This window comes from Balearica regulorum, chromosome 2 (assembly GCF_011004875.1).
Source record: "Balearica regulorum gibbericeps isolate bBalReg1 chromosome 2, bBalReg1.pri, whole genome shotgun sequence".
NCBI classification, from domain to species: Eukaryota; Metazoa; Chordata; class Aves; order Gruiformes; family Gruidae; genus Balearica; species Balearica regulorum.
This window is the reverse complement of record NC_046185.1, coordinates 36,997,949-37,022,876: the sequence shown is the minus strand read 5'-3', so window position 1 is coordinate 37,022,876 and position 24,928 is coordinate 36,997,949. Positions and strand designations below refer to the sequence as shown.

Here is a 24,928-nt window from a genome sequence, read left to right as displayed (position 1 = left end):
TCTGTGTCCAAAGTGGCTGTTCCCGGTTATCTGGTTCGCCTCAGGTACTCCCCAATGAGTCGTGTAGAGCGCGAGTGTCCTGCTGTCAGACAGCGCCTGAGTACATGTGCCCCAAAGACTGTGGGCCAGATGGTAAAGAGCACAAGCTGTGAGGAGAGCAACAGACAGCAAAGGATTATAACTTATATCAGCAAGTTTTATCTCCTACTTATGTTTTGTTTTCCAAATGAGGAAGTCTCACCTGCTTTGAAATGCCTATTCCAGAATTTCCAGAGGGGCTAAATCTATTATCAGTGTCAGTAAGTGCATACCTGGAGGAAAAATGTACTCATAAACAGCAGGTTTGCAAGAGCAGAGGGCTGACCAAGCAGAGGAACGAGGAAGCGCTCTAGCAGCTACTCATTTATAATGCAGAGAGGCATGAAGGTGCACATCAGCTCTGCTGCTCTTACTGTGCATTAGCGTACCTGAATGGAGCGCTTTCCATTTAAGGACCTACAAGCACTTTACAGCTGAGCTCTCAGTAATAAACTGTGATATTTCAAAAATGGGAGAGCTATGCCAAAAAGCAAAAAAAAAAAAAAAAAAAACACCAAAAACAAACTAAAAAAGAAAAAGCCAGCTTGGAGTCCAAGATGAAGACGTGTAGAGTGAGGATGATCTCTCTTTTGACTTTTACTCAACAACTCAGTGAAATGCTCCCACTCTTACAAAAGGAGACTTTTTGTGTTCAGGGACCTCTCAGTTACTCTCCTACTTCTCTATATCATTTATCTATAGCTAAACATATGGATTTTGTCTGTATTGAGTTCAGAAAACCATGAATGCAGATGCTCTGCATTTAGAAAAGAAGGGCTGTGAAAGAGGAAGAGTCCAAAATTATGGTGACATATATGCAGGGTATTAAATGTATCCTTAAAGACACAGACATTGGCACTGCACCAGGAAATGCTGAAGAGCTAACTGCCTCTTCCTTTGTTTAACCAAATAATTCTGATGCAAATGATTTCATATTCAGCACTGACTGTAGCCCAAAAGCAAAACAGAGCATGTTCAACTTTAACTAGTAAGATAGTTTGTAAGATTTTACTGCTTACACCTAAAGTTGAGCCTCCTTGGGAGTTTTGTGCTTTTACAGACATGTCTTCCATTTTTTAAAAACTTTTTTTTAAAAAAAAAATTTGATTTTCAACAAAACCACCAAGAAAAACTCTTACTGTATCAGTGGAATCAATGAATTTAAATTTAAACCTGCGACTGTCAGCTATTTTAGATTAATTGTAAAACCAAAGAAAAGAAAAAAGAAAGTAGAATTCCAGAAACCTCTTTTTACCACCAAAATTGTGCAAGTATTACAATTCACAAACATGTTTCCTGGACACATACTGACATATCCACAGTTCACCCTCACCTTTCAGTCTCTGCTCTGTTGAATAACAGACAGAGCAAAGTTTGACAGCTGTCAGCAAATACTGACAGACCCTATCAGGACTTGCTCAGTCTTTCTGCAATCAGAAATCTGCAAGCCCTGCCTGTCTCACCTTGTTGTTCAAGAACGTGTTTTTAAGGATGCAGAAAATGTCTTTGTTCCTTAAATTGGATCAATGCAGTTTCTTGAAAAAGGTGCTGAATTTTGCCAATTCTCTTTGCATACAGATTTATCCCCAAAGCTTATTTTGAGCACAGTGCTTTAGTATCAGAGCCAGACATGCTGATCCTGTATCCAGAGAACTTTCCACTAGAAAAAATTTTACCGAATTCTCTCTCCTCCCCCCCATCTCTCACTCCCTCCCTTACTTCCTGCCTCTCTCTCTCTCTGTCTTCCTGTCTGATTATCTGATAAAATGGAAAGAATTGTAACAGATTCATTGATAATCTCAGCATTTTACGTATTTTATTGGCACACTGACTAAACAGCCTGTTTAACACACTGTTTTCCTTCAGCTGTGTTTGAAGAACTATTGACCTATAAATTTGATACAGCTCTGAAGCTTTAACATTGTATTTCTAGGTTAGTCTAGAACTTTGTTTTGAAGCCTGAGAAGAAAGAACTCACTATTTCTGGAATCCTGAAAAATATTTTTGCTGATATAATAAAGATCTTAACTTTCCTCCTAAAATTACCTATGCTATGGAGTAGTACAGACTGATGTCCAAAGGCAAGCTAATCACTGGTCCTTTACTTTACTTTTAATGATATAATAGCAGCCAATATGTTCTAACTAGTTTTTGCAGCACAGTGATGATCAGTACCTCTTATTGCAGGGTCCTTGCAAGTGATGAATAAGACCAGACGGATTATGGAGAATGGAGGGGCTTCTTTTATCAATGCATTTGTAACCACCCCGATGTGCTGCCCATCACGTTCCTCCATGCTGACTGGGAAGTATGTGCACAACCACAACATATACACCAATAATGAAAACTGCTCTTCTCCCTCATGGCAGGCTACTCATGAGCCACGCACCTTCGCCGTGTATCTCAATAACACTGGGTATAGAACAGGTAAGAGACAAATCAACAATAGTTCTTTGTTTAAAGTGAAGGTGACAGATATTCAGCAATGGGTCTCGAATCACTGCCTAAAATGAAGCAACTATTATCCCAAATCGGGTTTACTGAGCAGAGGTTTAGTGTTATGGAGAGGGAGGGTAGTACTGCCTGCTGGTCCAGATCCACAGCTAACGGCCATGTAAAGAAAATCACTTGTAATGGAGCAGAATATTTTCACGTTTGGATGTCCCAGGTGGGAAATAAGCTGTTGGGCAGTTACACCTCATGTGAAAGAGGTGCATTTCAGTGGCATTGTGGGTCTGAACTGGCAATTCCAGCTGTGATTATGGTCAGTGTTATGGCCTGCTTGTGGACAGCTGCTAACAGTTATGGGAGAATATGTCAGGGCCAGGCTGGGGACTGGTGCCAAAGACCTCACAGGAGCGAAGTGCCTGTCATGGGAGTGAAACAAGGTGAATGGTAGAATTTAAACTTTGCCATGGGGCAATATTTCATTTGCATTTTCTGAAAAGGAACAGAAACATGCCTTTAAGAAGGATTGTTCTGCTGTGCACCAGTAAGATTTGATAGTTTTCTTGTAAATTCCTGGTGGTTTTCCGTAGTCAGGAGATCCCTTTCCTGTCTACAAAGAACTCTTCTTATTCCTCTCGTCTGCACTTCAGCTTGATGTAAAACCTGATTCATTTCTGCATCACCTATCCCCTAAGATTCAATCTGTAGACACGTTAGGCTCCAGCCTGACTTCCCCTTTGCAAGGTACAGGAGTTGTGCGAGGTCATCAGGGTGCAATTTGTCCAGAAGCGTCATTCGACTACAAAGAGTCCCCTTTACAGGACCAACGAGGCACAGATCTCGGTGCCAACTGCGTTCCTTACAATGTAATTGGCAGCAGAAAAATTTGTCTCTATCAGCGGCTTAGGCACAAGAACGGATCGCTTTCAAAACATATAGCAGGCGAATGTCTCCATGCTGTCTGCTTGTCCTAATTCTCTTAATGCTGCTGTATCCAATGGCTCAAATTTATCTGCCTGTTTGCCATCTTTTCTTCACCACACAGACAGCTCGTTCTTTTTTCTTCTGTCTCTCTGCATCTGTAGCTCTGGAGAGCTTCTACATCCTGTGTAAAAAGCAAAAACAGACAAATATTTAACTGCTTTGGACCTGGTGTTGGCTCTGATACATGTGCTGAATAGTACTTCAGTCTGTATTAGGGTGGTTTCAGTAAAGTTGCCATCTGAGTAGAGCACTGAGTAAGGGTCAGCATCAAGGCTTCAGAGGAGAAAAAGATGAGGAGAGAGAACTGACAATCACTGCTAGAAAAGGTGCTGAATTCACTGTAAAATATAAGCTTTGTCTCATGGCTTATGTCTCAGAAATCCTTTCTGCTTGATATATGGCTGCTTCACGTGGAACCTGGCTTTCCTGCTCTTAAAAAATTCAGTATCTTATTGATTTTTAATCTAATACTTGCACAACTAAATGCCTTATGCATAAACTGGATAGCTCTGTCACTAGCCCTCTCTGCCCTTCTGGGGGTAAACACTCTGCTTTGGGTATGTCTTCTGGACTGCCTCGTATTATGAAGGCATGTGGAAATGTCTACTAAATACAGACTTGGCCCTATTAAATGGAAAGGAAAAAGGGGTCAGAAGACACGGAAAAGGAAAAAAAAATCCCTTTACAAAGGCAGGCAGAGAGAACATCAATCCTACAACTGTCAGGGTAGGTGAGTTTTAACGAGAGCCAGGAAAGAGAAAAAAAGAAATGGAAACAAATGAAAATACTTGTATGAAACTCCGATTCTGACCAAGGTACATTGTCTGACCCTATAATAATATGGCCCCATAGAATTTATCCATTTACTCCTTGTAAGATGAGCCTACCTTCTAATTACCCCACAATTATTTTCTGAAGTGGCAGCTTAATTAATAGCAGGTCTTAGAATACATTTTTCAAGGACAGTGTTGCCTCATTAAAAAGTCATCAAAAGTCCACTAACCAACTAATAATCTACACTTCACAGCTAGAAAGTTTAGTAAAACTGTAATGACTCAAGAATACCTGGGAGCCAAGAATAATTGGGAGTGAAAATGAGGGAACACGCCACATAGGCTAGTCATCACTCTTGTGTTGATATTGCAGATGCTATGAGTATTTACTCTGTGTATTTCTCCGTGTTTTGAAAGGAAATCAGCATCCTCCTCAATGGGAAACCAAGGCAGAGAAAGAGAAATGAGTGACCCAAGGCCACTCACAGTTTGGTGACAGCCCTGGTAAGGCACTGGTCCAGAAAGCTCCAGTCCAGATGAGACGATGTGCAATACCTCCAACCTGGTTCTTTTTGAAATGAGGAGGATTTAACTCTCACTTTTTGCATAGGCTATATAAGTCAGTGGAAATAAAGGGGTGGGGGAGTGTTTACATAATGTCCGTCCTTCTGTTAACTCCAAATAGTTTCCAACATCTATAAAGCATCCGCTGTCTAAACCTGCCACAGCCTTAACTAAACCCTCTATACTGCAACTGATCGCATGCGGGCAAACTGCTTATGAGGGGAGTCCTGCTGAAGTCACAAGGACTCCACACAAGCACAGCACCACGTGTAAAGAGAGGTCTGTAATGTACCCTAATAAACTGTGGTCATAATTAGCGCCCAATGGGAAAACCTGGCAAAGAACAGAATGTTTTTTCTTCCCTTTTTCTATTTTACTCTTCTACTCCTGTTCTACTCTGATGTGACCTAATTGAGACATTGCATTTCATGGAAACATCCCTTTTTGAAGATTATATTTCAGTGCTAAATCATAGGCAGGAACTGTGCTGGGTGCTAAAGGGCAGACAATATTCAGGAACAACACTGCCCAACCAAAATCACTTTTGCTTCTATTTATCGTTTAAAAAATCCCACAACAGTTAAGGATGTTTCAATGTTTACGTTTTCCCGTACTCACAAGCCATATGCTAATGCATAATGCGTCAACTGCACAGCTTCCTGATTGTTGAAAGTCTACACAATTGGTAATATTAAACTAGAATTTGTAGAAAACAACAGGGAAGACACAGGAAATAGGTAGAAAGAGAAAATAAAGCAACTCTGGAGAGCTTCAGAGAGGTGAGACATTTGTTTTAATTACATAGGCTCCATCTGCTCATACTGGGGAGGAAAAAGGGTCACTCTGTAATCACTTTGAAATTTTGTGGAAATTGTGAGAAAAGCCTGAGAAGCTTTCTTTCATCTCATAGTTTTTAATGTCAGTAGACATCACTTCAGCTGTTTAGATTCAGAAATTTTAGTCGTAAGATTAGCAGATGCAGGAGTTAGAGATTTTGCTTTCATTTTCCAAAGTACTGGCTGGTGATTTGCTGTTCTCTCAGTCCTCCCTATGGTACTGTCAAAGTCTCTTACTTTCTTTACCTTCTACTGTTCTGTTCCTGCCCTACAGCACATTGCCTTGCCTCTCAGATGTGCCCTTTGGTGTTGTCAGTTCACACTGTCATTCACCTACACAAACACAAACTCCAGGAGTGCTCTACCTCAACCTTGGCTTCCTCCAGTAGGGAAGGAGGACTGTGCTACACCTTAATAACTGAGCAGTAGCCGCGCATTATCTTAGTATTTTAGAAGACAGAGCTATGACAGCAGCACAGCGCCAATGTCCAGGAGACATAAATATAATAATCATTTTATTGTTACATAGTGCATCACGCTTAGTATACTGCAGGATTTTAACCAGCTGAAGTTTCATCACTTTGCAAATATGAAAAGCAATGTAAGTTTAAGATTCCCACCCTGACTTTACATGTGTATGTGTTCAGAGCCCTCTCTGCTTAGTGTTACTTTGTAGAATTACTACCTTCTAATCCTCGTTCTTCTTAGCCCTTCCCAGCCAGCATAACTGTGCAGCAGAGAGCAGGAGTCTGCCCTGGCTCAGCAACCGCTGACAGCCTCACAGCAACACGCCAAACTCAGGACCGGGCTCTCCCCTTATGGAATCCCATCTGAAAGAACAGAGATCACCAAATTAGGCAATTATGTGGTTACATTTTTTAGAATTGTCTTTGGGAAGATGTATTTCCCAGTATTTTATTTCTTACTCAGAAGTATCAATCCATCAGAATAGCATTCAGGATTCAAGCGTGCAAGTGTCCTGATGGCATTCTCAGCCTTTCATGGGACAAAAATGGTAACTTAGCAAAGTTAAGCAACTCGAACGTTAATTTCTAAATGTTTGCTTTTGTAAAACTCAAGAAGTGAATGGACATCCAAGATGTCACTATCTGGCATGTTTTGACATTAGTCACAGACTTCTGTGTAGTGATGAACAGAAATGGTCACTTGCTTGACATCTAGTTAATATGTTCAACAGAACATGTCAGCTTCTGATGCGTGTCAGTTGACATCTGTCACTTATGGGTACCTTTCTTACTGTAGTGACCAAAGAACTAATAAAATGCTGAGATGACAAGAGACTGAAAGCTGAGGAGTATTTAAACTGTGCACCATTCCCATCTGACACACAGGGACAAGTTAATCTTTCACAAAGGGAGGAAAAACTATGCCTCCTGAAGTGTGGGCAGACAATACGTTTCCTCTGGAGGCAAAGCCAGTGAGTTTCCTGTTCACAGCTTTGCAGTACAATTCACTGCCAGCACATGCTATTTTTAATCTGTATCGTTTCAGTGACCTAATTTGTATCCTGTCTCATGCACCCTTTCAAAACAGAGAGGATGGCAAAGTATGATACAGGGGTGGGAATAAGTGTGCAGGGAATGAGTCCTGGTTTTCAGAGTACTTCTAAAGGGAAAATAAAGAGAGAGAGATAGAGAACTCCAAGCTTCCAGGTTCTTTCTTAATTGGTAGAAAAGAGGCTGGGGAGCATAGAACATAATGTAACTTGTAAATATTTTAAATAATTAAAAATATGCCTCACTTTTCATAATAAAATTGCTCTTTCAGTCAAACTAAGAAAAGTATAAATAAAAGTGAAATATGCTGAATATATTCAAATAGTCCACAAAAAGTGCAATGTAGAAGAAGGAAAAGACCGAAGGCAGGATTTTCTAGTTCTATGGTATTATGCAAAGTGAAACTTTTTTTGGTTTCTGTCCAGGACCTCATCAAAAACCACAGTATGTCTGCCTACTTATGCTTAAAAACAGAGTCCTGTGCTATTAAATGTTGCACAGAAAAACGTGCACTAAAAGATTTTTAGTGTGTTTACACATTCAAGTCCTTCATTTAGGAAAATCTGGGTAGAACATTGTGCAACTATTTAATCTCTCTTGTTCATGTGGCCAAATGATAGTTTCTAACTACATAATAACATACGGCTTTCTGGAGAGTGAAATTTCTTTGCATTAAAAAGATAGATCGGTTTTATCAAGAGGCACGATGCCAGCATCTGCATCAGCAAGGATGGGGCTCTCAGATCCCTTCTGCAAAACTCTACCGCTTTCCCACTGAGTCACTAAGCAGAGTGGATTTTTATCACATATGGAGGGGTGCAACTATAGGTTTTCAGATGTCTGCTGAAAGGAAGGTACTGGTGAGACTCAGGGGTCCTTTCAGGCATTGTTGTGTCCTCCCCTCTGTCCAAAAGCACTTCTGGCTCCCTTCATCCTATCCTGTTAGGTGGAGCAGTCTCCACTCTTCAGTTTTCTGGCCCTGCAAGACCTCCCCTTGGCCTCTCCTCTGAGCCTTGTCCCCCTGCTTGTCTGTCCTCAAGGCGTTTCCACCCACCCTCCCCTCACGGGTTCAGTCAGTCCTTGACAGACACGTCCTGTTCCACTGCTTACCTTTAGCGATCTCCTTTCCCAGCCTGATCAGCAAATCTGCTTCTCCCACCCCCCTTGCTTTGTCAGTCAGCTTCTTTCTCCTTTCTGCACTCACTGTCCAGTTTCTTGGTTGACATTGCAAGACCTGGACCCCCAAGCCCCCACTGCGTCCCCCACCCCTCTCAGCTCCTTTGCTGGATCTCCAGCCGTTCCCCAAACTGCTTGTCCTTATCTGGTCACCTCCTGCCCTCTGCATTTCAATCAACTTTCTCCCACCTACTGACACCACTCACAGGTGGACAAGGAATAAACTCCCAAGGTGCACATGCAAACTGCAGGGTTGTTTTTTTTTCAAAACTAAGCAAACTTTGGAGATACTTTCACCAGGATGATAAAAGATGCCTCCTTGACAGACAGTCCATCACATCTTTGACAGAGTTCATGCTCTCAGAGCAGAGCATGGAAGTGCTATCAAATGAAAGCTCGCGTAATTTTTTTCAGATGTTAAATGTAATTCCTTTTCCATTACTGCGGTTCTCAAAGATGGCTACTGTTCGGGCTAAGAAGTTTAAAAAAATTCAGCCTGAGGCAGACATCCAGTGTGGAAAATTTCAGTCCAAGTATGAGAAAGTTATAGGCAACTGAAAACAGGGTCTTATAATGAGAAGTGTCAGACATCATCAATACTGGAAAGTGCTACCAGCTTGGCCCATAATACAGGCTTTGTTAAAGACATCACCCAGGCTAACGATTGCTATATCAAGTTATAGGCTAATGCCTTTTGCAACTGCTGAGTTATAAAATCTTTAATGCTCTTTTTGGTTACAATGGTAAACCTGGCAGCAACTGGGAAAGACCCACAAAGCTGGAGAAAAAGTAGAAAACCTGAGGTTTTCAACCGCGGTTAAGTTACAAGACTGGGAACTGCGAAATCTGAATAATATTCTTGGCAATGCCACAGGCTTCCTGCGTGACTTAGGTCTAGCTGAAGGTTAACCTCTTGGTGCCTCAGTTTCCTCACCGCATTTTTGGGACAGTGCTTATTTCATTTCCTAGGCAGTGCTGGCATACTGACCTGGCTTTCTGCACTTTAATGACGTGATACACTAATCCTCTGTAATTTTTCAGCAGAAGGAAAAAATGAAACTTCTCGGGTTTGAATCTATCACTTTCATAATGGGAAGAAAGCAAGGAGGAATTTACTGGAATAATCCGGAAGTTGCAGTTTTGTTGGGCTCTGTCCCCAGAAGCACAGAATCACTGTGTGTCAGCCCTGAAATGTCATATAAACAGTGCTTCACAACTCCTGTAAATGGTTTCCTGACTTTGTTAAAGGAAGTGGGCTGTCTACTTAAAGCTCTTGTCTGGGTCACGGTGACTAAACCTTACTGCAGCATGCCTTTTTAAAGGTTTGGGTTTGTTTTAAATCGGAAACATTCCCATAAGCCTCAACAAATAACAAGGGCGTAGAACATAATATAGGTCCTTTGATCCATGGAAGTGCAGAGATGTCTCACCAGTAGTTGGAGCCCAATTCACCTGTACGCTAATCCACTGATGCTGACAGGAGTTCGGGGACTAATTCTATTGTGTAATACTGTAAACATTAGTCATAAATGCTTGTAGAAAATACTGGGGAAAAAAGTACTAGGAATTATGAGAATTTGAATCACATTCAGCTATAAATATCCTGACTTCAAACACCAGAGATCCCCTGGGTCAAATTCTTCTTGTCTTGCACGCATGGCAACACCCTGGATCTCTCAGTCCAGTTCAGGACTCATTAGCTAATTGCTGAAGGGAAAACAAAGACCTGTATTAAGGCACCTATTCATGTTAGGTACCAAACATGTATATTCTGCAGCCACTCCTGAGATGCATAGATGTCTGTATAACTGTTCAGCATGCCATGTGTTGTTGTTTGCATAAACTTAATTGAACATACTCACACAGAATACAATTATTCTGATATACTAAGCTACTCTACATGTGATTAAATAATAACAATGTGTCCTGGGAACAGTTAGCAAAACTGCCAGAATGCAGATAAAAACTGTCTTATTAAAATGCAAAAATCGGCATTTATCTTTCCTGTTATCCCTGTGGGGGCCATTACATGCAATAATGAAAAGATGTCCCTTGAAATGGCATTACTTTTTAATGAGGTTTTTACCCATTGAGTCATAGTATCAGTTTTATTAATTACAGGCAGAAACAGCTTCCTAAACCCTGTAACTGCTGAGCACAAGTGGCTTCTAAAGCTGAGCATTCCCAGTCAGTACTCAGACTTTGGCAATTCAGCAAGTGTCAGGCTACAGCTAAGTTAAGGATGTGGGTTGACTCTACAAGCCGCGCATGTGAAGATCCAGCAAGGACATTTGCACATCACTGTGTCAGCTCCTGGGCAGTTCCGTGACATGTTCCATAGCGCTTTAATTGTTTACAATCCTCTGGTTAAGAAAAAACAACTGGGACACCCGTCATGATTACTTGCTGATTATTATTTGGCCCCATGGACACTACTGTCCTTTCCTTTGACTCTGGCACTTGTCTTCATTCAGAGCGTGAAGAGCCAGACACCAACGCTGGCGCTGGGCTCCAGCTCTGACTCACTCGCCCTATCCTATACTCAGTGGTACTCAGAAAGCCCCACGGCAAAGGGACTGAACTCTTGTGTTTCAGTAAAAGCCTGGCTTTTCCCTTCATCTGTCTCATTACTCATATCCTCCTGAGCTTTTGACCAACAAACCACTCTTGGTTAAAGCAATTTGGCAAATGTGATCCATTATCATGGGTACCGCTGCTTCTACTAGTATTTAGGGCTTTGCTGTACATTTGACATGGGAACTGCTTTATTCTACAACAGGGGGAAACATCTATTTCTGCAAACTGTCACTCAAGAAGCTGCTTAAAACTTGACAGCTCTGAGATTATTTTTATGATAAAATACTAAATCATTGCCAACACAAAGGTGAATAATGGTTCAGGCTGTCAATCCAAAGTCTTATAGCATGCACCAAAATACGGGGTTCAGGGGGCCAAAGGGGAGCTAACAAAACATTATTAAAGTTGGAAAATTAAGTAATCTAAAGCAAGGAAATTCCAAGATGAATTGGCCCCCACCAGTTCCAAGCCTCCCTTTCCGTTTCTAAATTCAGTTTATCTTTTCTCGTCCTTATGCCCCAGGTCATTTCATCTCTGCATTTTATGCTGGTGGCTTTCTCTCAGGTAATGCTTGAATATCAAAAGAGAGAGAAGGAGAGAAAGAAGCTGACTGTTCCTTGTTTTAGTGCCAAAACTGAAACCGTGGGGACTTTCTCAGGTCCATAAAGGAACACTCTATGGTGACGTTAAACTGAGAAGCTGTAGTCTTTCCTGATCATCTACCTACATGCTACAGTTTTTCAGAGCTTGGCCATTTTGAGGCAGATTTTCACAGCCACCTCTGTTATTTACAAAGGCACTACATCAAAACCTAGACACTAGAACTTCTTAGGGAAAAGCTTGGCAATAATTTTCAAATGGGCAAACCCATTTATTTTTCCCTAGCCTTTTTCTTGGAAATTGCTAAACTGTTTGGCTAAAATGTTCCGCAGCACAAAATGCAGCCTGAGTCAGATAGCATGGAAACTATCATCACTAATGATTGAAGTTTGGCAAGACTGTAAATAGCAGAGTTCAGGTCTCAGTATTAGTCAATCTTAATTATAGGTGGGGCTATCAAACCATCCTACATGATAAATTGCCATAACTTCCATTTCACAGCTTGAAAGCCTCTGATCTGTGTGGGAGGCAGGTTGGCAGTAGAGTCCTTCACAGATGAGCACAGCATGCGGCGGTTCCCCAAGGTCATGCAGTAGCTGCTGATGGATCTGGGATGGCATTCAGGAGGGCTGACCTCAGATCTCCCCTGTAACCACAGACTGTCCTTGATTTTACTTGGCTTGGTAATGCTTCCTCTCTCTCGGTCATATCACTCTCCCATACTTTTCTTCACTGTTGTCCCTCTCTAACTTCTCTTCTCCTTCTTCTCTTTCCTTGGCTTCCCTTCCCACAGTATTTCAGCCTTCACCCTTACATTTTCCCTGGACATCTGACTCTCTCAGAGTTTAACCCAGTTTGGCTGCTTTAGAGGAGAGGTATGGTTTGCATTCCTGGAGGCTGCAGTGCTGGGCACATATTCCCTCCCCACGGTCACCCTCTTCATCTCAAGCTTCTTGACTTCTGGTTGGCCTCAGAAGAAAAAAGGAGAGCAGCTGGGTTTCTTTCTGAGTGGCTGTGGGAGGAAGAGCTGGAAGCCTGGTCTAGTGCCTGTAGGACTTGTTTATATGACACATTCCACGTGGTATAGGAAAGTAACATTATATATGACTGTAACCTCTGGTTACTGACAGTTGGCAGTTATATGATTTGATTGCACCATATTCATGGTGCAAGTTTTAATTATGAACATTTTGCTTTTTCTACCAGTTTTCCCAGGAAGTTCACCATGCCCACATCAATCAGATCTGAATTATTTAAGCGCTTCCACAAATGCGCTTTTTTGGTTAGGTTGAATGTGTTTAGGTTGAATGTGAGGTTCTCCAAAGTGACTTCATTTCCTAGTAGGAAACAAGTACGTGGGTCTGACGTGTGTCCTGAAGCCCAGCTGATGCAGTGACGCTGGGCAGCAGCTCTCCACGGGCAGGCCTGGCTGGCAGAGCTGGGGCCGGCAGCGAGGGCAAGGGTTGCACAGCACGAAGGGGTGCAGTGAGGTGGGCGGCCATCTCCCAGAGGACCCCCATCCCTGGACAGGGAGAGGTCTCTGTCTCTCCCTCCTCTTCAGGGCTGTCTTCTTTTGTGAACACCAGGAGTACCTTTTGTGCTGACTGCTGGGGACATGAATGACAGAACTGCTGGCACAGGTGACCCTCCAAGGGCTTGTAAACCTCAAGAAGGTCAAAAATGCAAACAGTTAAGTTACTCAGACACCCCAGTAACTGGGTGGGGCTGAGCTGGAGCTAACAAATCCCTAATAACCAAAGTTGCGGGCCAAGTGAGGTGTTTCGTCACCACACTCCCCAGGCAGTAGAAAAGCAGGGCAGAGCCATCCAAATGGACTTTTTTATCCAGGCCAAAGACTGTCCACAAGCAGCAAAGAGCTTCCATACCCGTCTGTCCCTAGAAGCAACAGGGCTGCATGTGCCAGCGTGCCATGCCAGCGTTAATCCACCCTCTCAAAGCCAGTTTGCCAGCTTTTGGTGTCTGCGTATCTTTTGCACAAGCCATTCACAACTCCCAGATAGCTGGGAGCTCGCTGCATTGTGCGATTATTTTTCTTTTTACTTCCTTCCAGAGGAATTGGCAGGAGCACCTGCAAACCCTCCTGGGCCTGACGGCAAAGGCTGAAAGTTTCAGTCTGAGTGGGTTTTGACTTGTCACCTGGAGCTAATGGAAAAAAATACACTTAGTTTGGCAGGCCAGGTAGGGGTAGTTGACCTCCGTGTCTTTGTCTCTTCATTAGTTTTGCCCTAGGAAAGCTGTGGTAGCAAAGCAGGGCAGGGATTCCCTCTTGCTCTACCCAAACGTGGCCCAGTGGGATGGAGATCCGAACTTACCAGACCTTTTATCAAACCAGCAAATGTTGCCAGGTTGCCAAGCCCAGACTTTCAGAAGTCAGAAGCCAAGCTCCAAAACATCACAGGACTTGCTTAAAACCACAAGGTGTTTCTCAGATGTTTCCTCTGGGGACTGAGTTTTTATTCCATTTTCAAGTGGAAACCAAGAGAAACATACTTATTCTAAAAAAAAACAAAACCTGAAAATATTTCACATGAGCACTAGATTCCAAAAGATTAAGAAGAAAACCCAAACTCACAAAGGCTTTCAACTCTCATAAAAACTCTGGAAATAACTTATTTTAATTTCAAAACCCTTAAGGTATAAAAGGAACATTTTTGATAAAGCACCTCTGACTCATTCTAACACTTTTATCTTCATTCATGCATGCTTGTGACTCAGACTAAGAGACTTGGATTGCAAAGCCTCATGTGTGTGTGTTCTTTTTTTTTTAACCTTCACAGCTTTTTTTGGGAAATACCTCAATGAATACAATGGCAGCTACATCCCTCCTGGGTGGAGAGAGTGGGTTGGATTAGTGAAGAACTCTCGCTTCTATAATTACACCATTTCTCGCAATGGTAACAAAGAGAAGCATGGATTTGATTATGCAAAGGTATTTTCCAGATACATAAATGCTGCATCATTAATCCATATAAAAATCACTTTGGATAATTAATTAACCAGATAATTAATTAATTAACCAACTACAACCAAGAAATTGAGATGTCATTTTCTCTCCAGGGCATTTCAGATTGATTTCCATGTAAGAATATTAATCGTGTAATGGAAGAAAGTTTCCAAGGGCAGCCTGGTGATTCTTCCCTCCCTCCCTCCCTCTCTCTGCTAGAAAGGAATGGTTCAGTGGCAGAAGCAAGTAGTAAACAAAGGCTTTTCCCCAAAATAATTGTGCCCCTTGTGCTACTGAACTTTAAAGCTAGCTGAGTGTTGTCAGTTGTTACCCACATAAGAAACCTTAGTTAATGCTGCTTCCCATTTTACAGTGCACACCAAAAAAAAAGGCTATGCGCCTGTGGTGTCAGACTCCGGATATGAGAATAGATAAGCACGAGAACACGGCCGTTGGAAAACTTCAGAGCTTGTTTGTGCTCTTGACAAACTTTGGAAAGTATGCCAAGGTGACCTGCCCACTGCCGTGAAGTTTCTCGGAAAGGCTTAGGAGCGCAGATCGCAGACTTTCCAGTGTGCAGAATGCAATCTGGAATTTCCTCAGACTGCAGCTCACGGAAGATGATACAGATGTTGCAGCTGTGGTTTCTGACCCATGTAATGAGATTTTATTGGAAGCTCGCGATGCCTGTTTCTGATTTCCCCGCCCGTAGAAATTACATGATACTAATTATATATTTATATGGAGTGAAAAAAAAGAAAATAAAGAATATTGGTTAGTTATACATTCCTTACACGCCCTGTGTATGTAGCTAGAATAAACAGGCCCATAGGAGGGGAGTGGATGCTTTGGGAGAGCAATCACACAGGCGTTTCACTTGAACAGGCCACAGACCCAGAAGTTACCACACCACCGGTGCCTCGCGCTCGTTACCCATTTTGTACACCAAAAGGTCACTCGCTGTCTCCTCCATATCGCTGCAAGGATTGCAGCAGCCAGGGCTACTGTGTGTGCTCCCAGCGTGCTACAGGAGAGGGAAAGGGCGGGGGGACAGGGAGCGGGCAAGCGAGGAGGTCACAGCTGGTTGGCTTGTCCTAGCACTGACATGCGACGCAGACCTTGTCCCTCAGGCTCTGCTTTTGCAGCTGTTCGGGGCCTCGAATCCACAACATATGATTAGTCATGCCTGGAAGTGCTTGAAATTACAAACATTGTCTCAGCACTTTCTCAATGAAGCTCGCACTAGACCTCCAGGCCAACAGTGAATGCTCCAAGGTGGCAGGTGGTTTAATTTAAGTTTTCATCTTTTTTTCTTAGTTCCATTTCCTCCCTTCCCCTTGTAGGCTTCCATTTGCCACCTTGGCTGTGGGTTAAGCCAGTTTATTAGCGAGTCACAACCTTAATCTCAGCAGCTGCACTGCTTAAACTTGCACAATTAAATGAACAGAGCCTGCAGGAATTCAACTGCTCCCTGCATTCGCGTTTGCAATTTCTTTGATAAAGATTTTTGCAATCTGTTGCCTGTTGTAGCTTTCTTCCACTTTGTATATATTTAAAAGTATATTCTGAACAAAGAGCATGCAAGAAATGTTTATGTAAACAGAAAACCAAGTGAGAGTCAATGATTTCTTGCAGTTAGGAGCCATTAACTTGTGAAAGTGTTTTATCAGTGAAATTCAAGAAACATATCTTTGTCAGTATAGTCTGTCATTTTAAATGTTACCTAGCATGATATTACAAAATCTGGTAATCATATTTACTTAATGCCTTCTGGTGTATCTGATTTGCAAAATACTGTCTCGTTTTATGTGGCCTCGGCTGCTTAAGAAAGTAATTACTGCTCAGTCTCCCCTATGGTCCCTTGAATCATACATCTCTTTGATGCTATGTTTTTACTTCCTGATCTGAGCTTTAATGAGGACTTGAAAATAACATAATAACATGATAGTATGTGATCTAATTAATCATGCACTTTGTAACTTTTGCTTTGTGTTAATCGTATGTTCCAGGACTACTTCACAGACCTAATCACTAATGAGAGCATTAATTACTTCAGAATGTCTAAGAGGATATATCCCCATAGGCCCATAATGATGGTCATCAGCCACGCTGCGCCCCATGGCCCCGAGGATTCGGCACCGCAGTTCTCAGAGCTCTACCCCAACGCTTCACAGCATATGTAAGTCAAAAATCACACCCTGCCAGACCCACTCCTTGAACCTGCTTCTTCTGAGGTATTTGATTATGGAGACATTGTAGGGACGGAGAATTCAAATATAAGCAAGCCATAGTAAGCGGTGAATGTTTGCTAGTTTCTTTTGTCGTGCTTGTTCCTTTTGGGGAGGAGAGTGACAGCTCTGACCATTATTAAAACAGAGAGAAGCTCTTTTCCTCCTGGGAAGTTGTGGGAGATTAAAAGGTCAGTATTTGACTTTGTAAGGGCAGCTTCTTACAATACCCTGAAAATATGTAGGCACAGGTCAGGATCTGTCGAAAAGATATTACTTCCTTCATCTTCCTCTAAGATATGTGCTTCCTGGGTTCTAACTAACTGAATGCAAGGAGAGTAAAAACACACTTTTGTAGCTTTTGAGTGCACCAGATTTGTTTATAGACTAGATACTGGCAGATTCCCAAAATAGTCTATTAGACTTCATTTTTAAATAACATGCTTAATCTTTTCTGGTGATTACACTATGATAAAAAAAGAACTCTACATCTTGTTTCTAGAACTGAAGCCAACTCTAGTTAAAAATCTGAAGATAGTCTACATCTTGCTTTATACCTTGAATATTCTGGGTCCTTTTCCTCATAGTGAGGTGTTAGGGAAGCTTTCCATTGCCCTTCTGTCTGCTGTGGACATGTGTACTGCTCTTTCCATTTGTGCTTAAACAACATCTTTACACCTCTTTCCACACAGAAAAAACTTAATAAAATATTTTAGCTGGATTGTACATTGATTTGGCCTTGGAAAATGAGGAGGAATCAGCTTCATCACACAGTGGAAAAACTCCTTGGAATAAAAAGTGCATTTTTGACACGCTGCAGTAGCTCACACACAGGGATGTTTTTTGTAGTTGCATTAACTAATCTAAAATTGCAAGGAATAGCAGTTACTACATAAACTACATGCATAAACTGATCATCAGTTGGGGCCAGAAAGAGATATGCTGTTCATGGCACATGATTAAATATTTGTCAGTTTGTATATTTTGTCCTCTTATTGGGTGCTACTTTCTACATATGCCACTTTCCCTGACTTTACATTCTTAACTACATTTTTCTTATCCTATATTCTCAACAATCTCACATTCCTGAGACTGGACTTTGCAAATAATGCAAACCAGTCAGCAATATTTCATACTTATTTAGATACTCAGGCTAATTCCTACCTGTATACAGAATTGATGAGATTGATACATTAGTTTGTAAATATTCGCTTGAAATTGGTTCTCAAGTAATAACCTGAAGAATTATTATCACTTTTTTATGTCCCAAAGATAAAATAAGATAGACATGAACACATAGAGCCTGTCATATTGGTCTAACAGTATCTGGAATTATGTGCTCCAGCAGAAAGCAGCAGGGAATGCTGAGGGGAAAAAACCCAAGAGATATTCCTTTTCCTTGTTTTTCCAGCTTCTGAAAATGACCAGTTTAGGTGAAACATCCAGGCCACTGTGCCCCGTTCTCTTTGCATCCATCTGATCGCTTTTTGAACTGCGGTGGCAGCCCCGCCATCCTGTGGCATCAAGTTCCAGAGTGCCACTGCATGCGACAGGGACAAAAGACTGCCTTTTCTTTGCTTCCAAACCTGGAGCTTGTCCATGCCACTGGTGTCCCGTAAGGAATAATGAATAGTCGCTACATCAAATTTAATGGACCTCTCCCATGTCTTCTTTCAATCACCCCTTTTCATAGCAAGAGAGTTATATCTATTTGTTCTCACTCTGTTCAACAGATTGCGTCCCGTGTAGTGGCACAGATTGCCTGGCCTCAGGCAAGCCATCCTGTTTTCTGGGGGACTATCCATCATGCAGCAGGGTAGGATTCAAACTGTTTCCGCTTAGCTGTGGGGACTGTGTCTGGAAGAAAAGCACTGAATCATTGTATCTCAACCTACCTCTCCCCAGGCCAAAGCAACTCATTTTACTTGTGTTCACTGTCTTCTGATAAAAGAGTGCTTGTAGGAACTTGCATTGGTTTATCATGATCCTGACACTTTCTACTGCTCGGTGTTTTCAGCCTACTTGTTTTCTAGCTTGTGCTACTGGAGCCAATGGCTTTAGTCAGTCTTCAAAATTTTAACTGCCTCTCCACCTTATACAGGTTGCGTGTCACCTGCAAAGATCAAGTGGAGACCCTAGTTATTGATTTGCAGGCTTAGTTGCATTTGAGTACTTGCGTAAATTAATTTTTATTTGTGTGAATTCCTGGGGTTTAAATACCTTGCTCTGCTAGGCTACTTGTGAAATAGCCCAGAATATGAGACTCAGCTGTGCTGCTTCTTGTCTTCTGGTGTTGTTGATTTCTTGGCAACCTTCTTGCAAAGAGTTTTTTCTTTAGTGACCTCAAGAGATCCTTGCTGGGTTGTTTTGTGTTTCTTATTGCACTGACTGACTGCATGTGTTAGAGTTCATTCTGCAGACTAAGAAATGAGACAAACTGAACATAAACTGCCAATTTGGGTGGCTGAAGCCTCCAAATAGCTGATTTCTCTAGCAAAAATATTAGCAACATGCTCTAAAAGATATAAGACGCTTAGTTCTCACAGAAATATTCAGTGCTCCCTGTGAAAACAGCACAAGAACAATAAAATCCCTCCTGCCAAGATTTGTGTAATTTGAACGTTTAACCCTTAGGTTTTCTTCCTTGGTGGTCAAGCACCATTTGAATCCCTTTCTTTCTGACCTTGGGTGACAGCCATCTGACCTTGGATTTTGTTTTTAAAAATGTAGTTGCTATATCATGTTACTGTAACGCCTACCTCCAACAAAGAAGGGAAACCAGGTCAAAAGCTGCTTGCTGGCTCTACAAACTGAGATGGAAGGTTATACCTACAAACCAAGGATTAAGATAGCCTGTCAACCACATGTGAGGGGAAGTTTTGCTTAAAAGGACAGTAGCCGAAGCAGGCTCTTAAATTATGTGACATTTCTTTGCTGGGAAAGTACCTATCATTTGATTGAAATACTGCCTTTATACATTAAAAAAAAAAAAACCTCCCAAAACACAAACCAGAACTTTGTTTAGAAGTTTTCCACTTGCACGTATGCAGAGGGGAGTGGCTACGGCAGGAAACACTCCAGTTCAGGGAGGGTTCTAACCTCAAATGTGGGCATCCATTGGTCTCATTTCCCCACTTAACAACACAGAAAGAAGAAAATTGAATGAATGCAGCAGCAAAGTCCATAAGATTTATGAAAAACCCATCAAAGCCAAAAAGAAAAGGAAGAATTACATACCATTGTTATCTTACAGTCCTGTCCTCCTCAGTATAGCCTGCCAGAATGGCAGAAGTCTTACAAGGACAAGAAAGGTAATGACCCTGCTGCATGATTAACTGTTTAATCATTAATTTTAAGTGATCCCTGTTAATTCTCATTAGCTCCAGTTTAACAGACTATATCATAAAGGAAGCAGCAGACACTCTATTGTTTTTAAGCGTCCATTCTCCCTCCCACTCTCCCACCTCTCCTCTCCTTAAAACATGTCCTATTTCTGACACCTGAAAATATTTCTGAAAGTTTATGCTGGCTGCTGTCACCATCACGAGTGACATATTTTCTGAAAATAAATCATACTAATGCATGTACTCTATCTATGCCCAGAAGTTATTTCTGTGGAAGAAGATGGGACTGGAGAAGAGGTACTAGATGAAAGCAACACATAGATTTTTGCTGTGATAATGAACATCATCTGTTGGGGAGCAGAGTTGCTAGACCTTTGGAAATGCTGTTGTTGAATATGAAGTTATGACACAAGAGATGGCTCTCTAGGTGTCCCTGGCATCTGTTACAGGGGAATCTTGTTCCATCAGACAGCTGAGCAGGAACCCTCTGACTCAAAGGATGCTCTAATGAAAGCCTGAATTCTCAGTTATGCTTAGGGCCTCTGGCACTTTAACTTCCCTTTACCTTCCAGTGTGAACCAGTCTTAGGGGAACTGTGAATCAGACCTAAGCTGTTTATAAGCTGTGAAGTAAACAAACATTAGAAGCAAAAATCTGCGGGAGGCAGGTTTACTGAAGAATGCAAAAAATGGAAATCTGAAACACTGCTGGCTGTGCTGAGTTAAAGATCCTCGGGCTGGCAGGAGGACTGACAACCAGATTTTATGGTTACCTGGAAGCAATACTATTGCCAGGCTAAATATCTTCAGAGGAGCTGCTAGAAATAGTATCTGGGAAGAGATCGGAAAGCTTCCCAAGATAATGTGAGAAAAGATAGATGATAGGAAAAGCAGAGCTTTAAATGTCCACTTAAAGATAGTATGAAAGGTGCTGAACAACCAGGTCTGGTGGTAGCAGTGTGAAGCATGGAGAGCAATGCTGTTGCACCTCCGAATCCCCAGAGCAGTCTTAACTGCGAATTTGGGGTGTGAGATGGCTGCGTTCAGGGTGCCTTCCAGTCACTGAGGCTGAGTCTCAAACATCTGCCAGTTACGACGGTATTTCTTGTAATGTGGACAAAAAATCCATTAGAGTAGGATTTGCATCAGTAATAAATCTTGACATGTCAGTGTGTCTTGTCACAGCTGACCTGAGGCCCACTTAGACTCCTGACTTAGAGATAAATGATCAAAATCATCACACACATCATTGCGAGTGTGACTTTAAACAGGACTAGAAGAAATAGTGTGATACAGAAATGTGGTAAGATTCTAGTTACCCAATTAACTGCTGCAGCAACAACAAATAATTTCCGAAAATAAAAAGGTGTTATATTTAACAGGTAACAAGTTATTTTTGTCCTTTATTCCAAAATAAAGCAGTTGTGTTACACTTCAGAAGTGAAACTTTCATACCTTACATCCTCAGATATATAAATATCCCTAGATTTAAAAGATTTCTGTTTTAAAAGGCAGCAAAAGTAGACCCAGAATGGTGAAATTCAACTTCACATTAATACTGACAATGCCAGTGGTCATGGGGTTCTTTTAATGTTGCTCAGAATCTAGGCTTCCTGCTTTCCAAGAACAGTGTCTAAACCTGGAAGTCTACTTTCCCTGGAAAAAAAGGATTTGCTTCTTTTGTTTATTTACTCTTTTTCTGAAGAAACATGACCACTTATGCAATGTTTGCTAATCACATTTCAAAGAATAATATAGGTGTTAATTTTGTACAGAAACTGTTCATTTTTCACAATGAATTTCACCATAGGTATTATTTTAAAATGTTGTTGACATTTGTTTTTATGAAACAAAAATGTTCCTGGGCCATATAAGTACTGTATTATTTTCACTAACTGGAGGACTCCCAATCCAAACAGAAGATTAGCCAAACACTTTGGGGATGAAAACCCCTGAGAACTCTATGGAATTATTCACAGTCAACTTTTTTAGGCAGTATTTTTGTGAACATCATTTTCTTTTGTTGGATAAAAACAGGAGGGAATTAGGAGATTGTAAATAGAGGCAAACACAGATTTTTAGTATGAGCAATTGAACAAACGTTTGTAAATGTGCTTGTTTCTTTCCATGTTAACCCATCTGAAATGGAAATGTATATATTTAGATCAAACTTTTAGAAAACAAATGTTAATTTCAAGTTGCACTGAATTCTGGGAGCTCTTAAAACGTGCTATACTCTGCTTTATTTCTTTTCCACACAGATACCACAACTGTGTAAACAGCATTAACCAAGCTGAATCTCCCATTCTTTTCTTAACCTGTAAAGTATCTTTTTGTAATAATGATTTGCAGAAGGGCTTTGCTCCATTTGTTTCATTGAATATCACACAAAAAGCAGTTCAGTTACTAGTAAAAGATAGTGTAATTCATTTCTGAATGATTTGCTATTTGAGGACCCCATTTCAATAGGTGCTCCAGCACAAGCATCAGTTGTTTTGGGTTGCTGGGTTTTTTTATTTCTTACCTAACCTAAAGTTATTGTGGTACCTTAGAAGCCAAATAAGATGCATTCTCTATTTTAAACTTCAAATTTAAATATACAAATATAGTAAATATGTTGTCAGTAAGAGTAATTAAAATGTGTGATATGAAATGCTGATTGTTCCTGTAACTGAAGGTTATTGAGACCTTTTGGATTCAGGCCACAAAGCTGAATGCTAGTATAATTCCTTTCCTTTCAACTTTAAGTATGTATTTGAACTAATGCTTGCAGATAAATAAATGATAGATTTCATGGTGAATCTTTCCTTAAAGAGAAAGGTGTAGTAGGGCTTATAGATATTTAGTCCTTCCATAACCTATAGAATACTGTTATCACCACGGTGGGCTTCCCTGCTGCAGTTTAAAGAACAGGGAATGCAATTTCCATGATGTGGCATGAACAAAACAATGCACATCATTGATGTAGAGACATTAAGTGCTAACAGAACTCAAACCACACAGGTCATCCCTTTTCTGAGGAGGCTGTAATCTAAGGCTAGAGAAGGCTAATACTAATTTACTTTTTTAGGCTTTTTTGCAAATGTGAACACTAAACGGAATGGTTTCTCTGTATATTTATTCAAATAGGTGAATGATTATGAAATCTCAGGGTGAATTATTTTTCTCATTCTGAGAATGTGTTTAGGGGAAAGTGCCTGACTAGGTTCAGCATTTCTTCTTGTTAAATATTTGGGGTTTGGGGTTTTTTTTGGTCGGTTGGTTGATTGGGGTTTTTTGTTAGTTAAGCTGAAATTGAAATTTTATGAACCTGCATCTTCCAGTGTCCTGCCCAGTGCCAGAACATGTCTTGGCACTGTCATGGAGTGCCAAGACCCAAGGTAGTATAGCCTACAAGAATGACAAATACGATACCTTTTTAGTAGAGTAAGCATTTGCTTTCTCAATCTTTACCCGCTCTACAGATTTAATATTCATGTAGCATGTTGCTGGTCATTTTACAACTGACCTACACGAAGGGGAGCACTTTTTCATGTTTTCTATTTTTGTAACATGTAAAATGAACTCAGTCAGTCTCCGGGCACACACTCAGAAGTTTAAGTGCTTTCCTATTTGCTCATCAACTAGCAAGAATGACCTTGAAATCAGAAACTGCTCTTTACTGCATTCGGGGGCGGCATCTGAGCTATTCAAGGGGAACCCAGCAAAGACTGACAGGCAGGTGAGCAGTAGCCCCTTGCCAGACTTAGAGGCCATGGACAACCTGAAAATAATGAGGTACCTGGCACCGTCTGCTGATCATGGATCAACAAACATGCTCAAGACAAGATAGCCTCCATGGCTGAGGAGAGGCAATAGAAGACATGGTACATTTCTTCAATCTTATATTTCCAGTGCTAAGAGGAGTCGAGGAAAAGTAGATGGCTGTGTTACTTTACAGCAGTACTTGTCAATACAGAGCAAAGCCGTTCCCAAAAATGGAAGAATAGAAACAGTGACAGACTGTGCCATGATGACTTTCAAGGGCTTATAACAGCTGAACATTTAGCTGATATCTCCTACTGCTTCAAGAAAAAAATGTTGTGATAAACAGTTATCACTGACAGGGAAGAGGTCTGTCTACTTGGAAAGGTTTTCAGAAATCAGCAATATTCTCCCCAGAATTCACCTCTGTTGCATTTGGTTTCAGATTTTTTTACCCCCCCCCCCCAAAAGGTAGACAGATCTCAAGGCAATGTCAGGTCTTGTGCCTGGCAAGCAGTGCTGTTGTGGTGGATTTCTGCAAGGCAAAACAACGAGGGGCATGCAGCAAACAGATACAAGCTGTGGGGTTTTTGGATTCCTTTCCGTCTCTTCCTTAGTACTGTTTCCCCTCCACTTTGGACCCCCATTTCACATTTCTTCATCAGCCACTGGCATTGGATATTTCACAGAAGGCCCTGTTCCTTGAATTGTCTGGGAGGAAAATTCTGCTCACTCTCTGCCTACTGCATTTCTCACCCAGGAAATTCAAAATGCATTTGGAAAGTGCCTGTGAAAAGTTTTAACCACCCTGCTAAATCCTTGAGTGCTGCTTTTAAAGACTATCCATTACATGGAGGAGGCTTCTGACAATGGCCTGGGAACATGAGACCTGAGCCTGCTTCAGCAGCTGGCTCTCCTTCCTGGCACAGCGGCAGGCTGTCACGGCACTGCCGGCTGAGCACGGCTCACAACCACCTCATCCCTCCGTGGCGGGGGCACTCAGCAGTCTGCTGAAAAAAAAAAAACCAACCAACAGTTTTACTGGAAAATGCTGATTAATCAAAACTGAGTTCTTTCATGGGAAAATATCTTGTT

General features: G+C 41.4%; 1 protein-coding gene across 3 annotated transcripts in view; it reads left to right on the top strand.

The window, feature by feature from the left end:
* The window catches only part of SULF1 (sulfatase 1), a 105,918-nt gene that overhangs the window by 41,722 nt on the left and 39,268 nt on the right, over positions 1 to 24,928 (top strand). For all 3 annotated transcript variants that reach the window (XM_075743920.1, XM_075743922.1, XM_075743921.1), the window contains exons 5-7: positions 2,266 to 2,505; positions 14,352 to 14,503; positions 16,528 to 16,697. In XM_075743920.1, the coding sequence (XP_075600035.1) occupies positions 2,266 to 2,505; positions 14,352 to 14,503; positions 16,528 to 16,697 (562 nt within the window). The remainder of the gene's footprint in view (positions 1 to 2,265; positions 2,506 to 14,351; positions 14,504 to 16,527; positions 16,698 to 24,928) is intronic.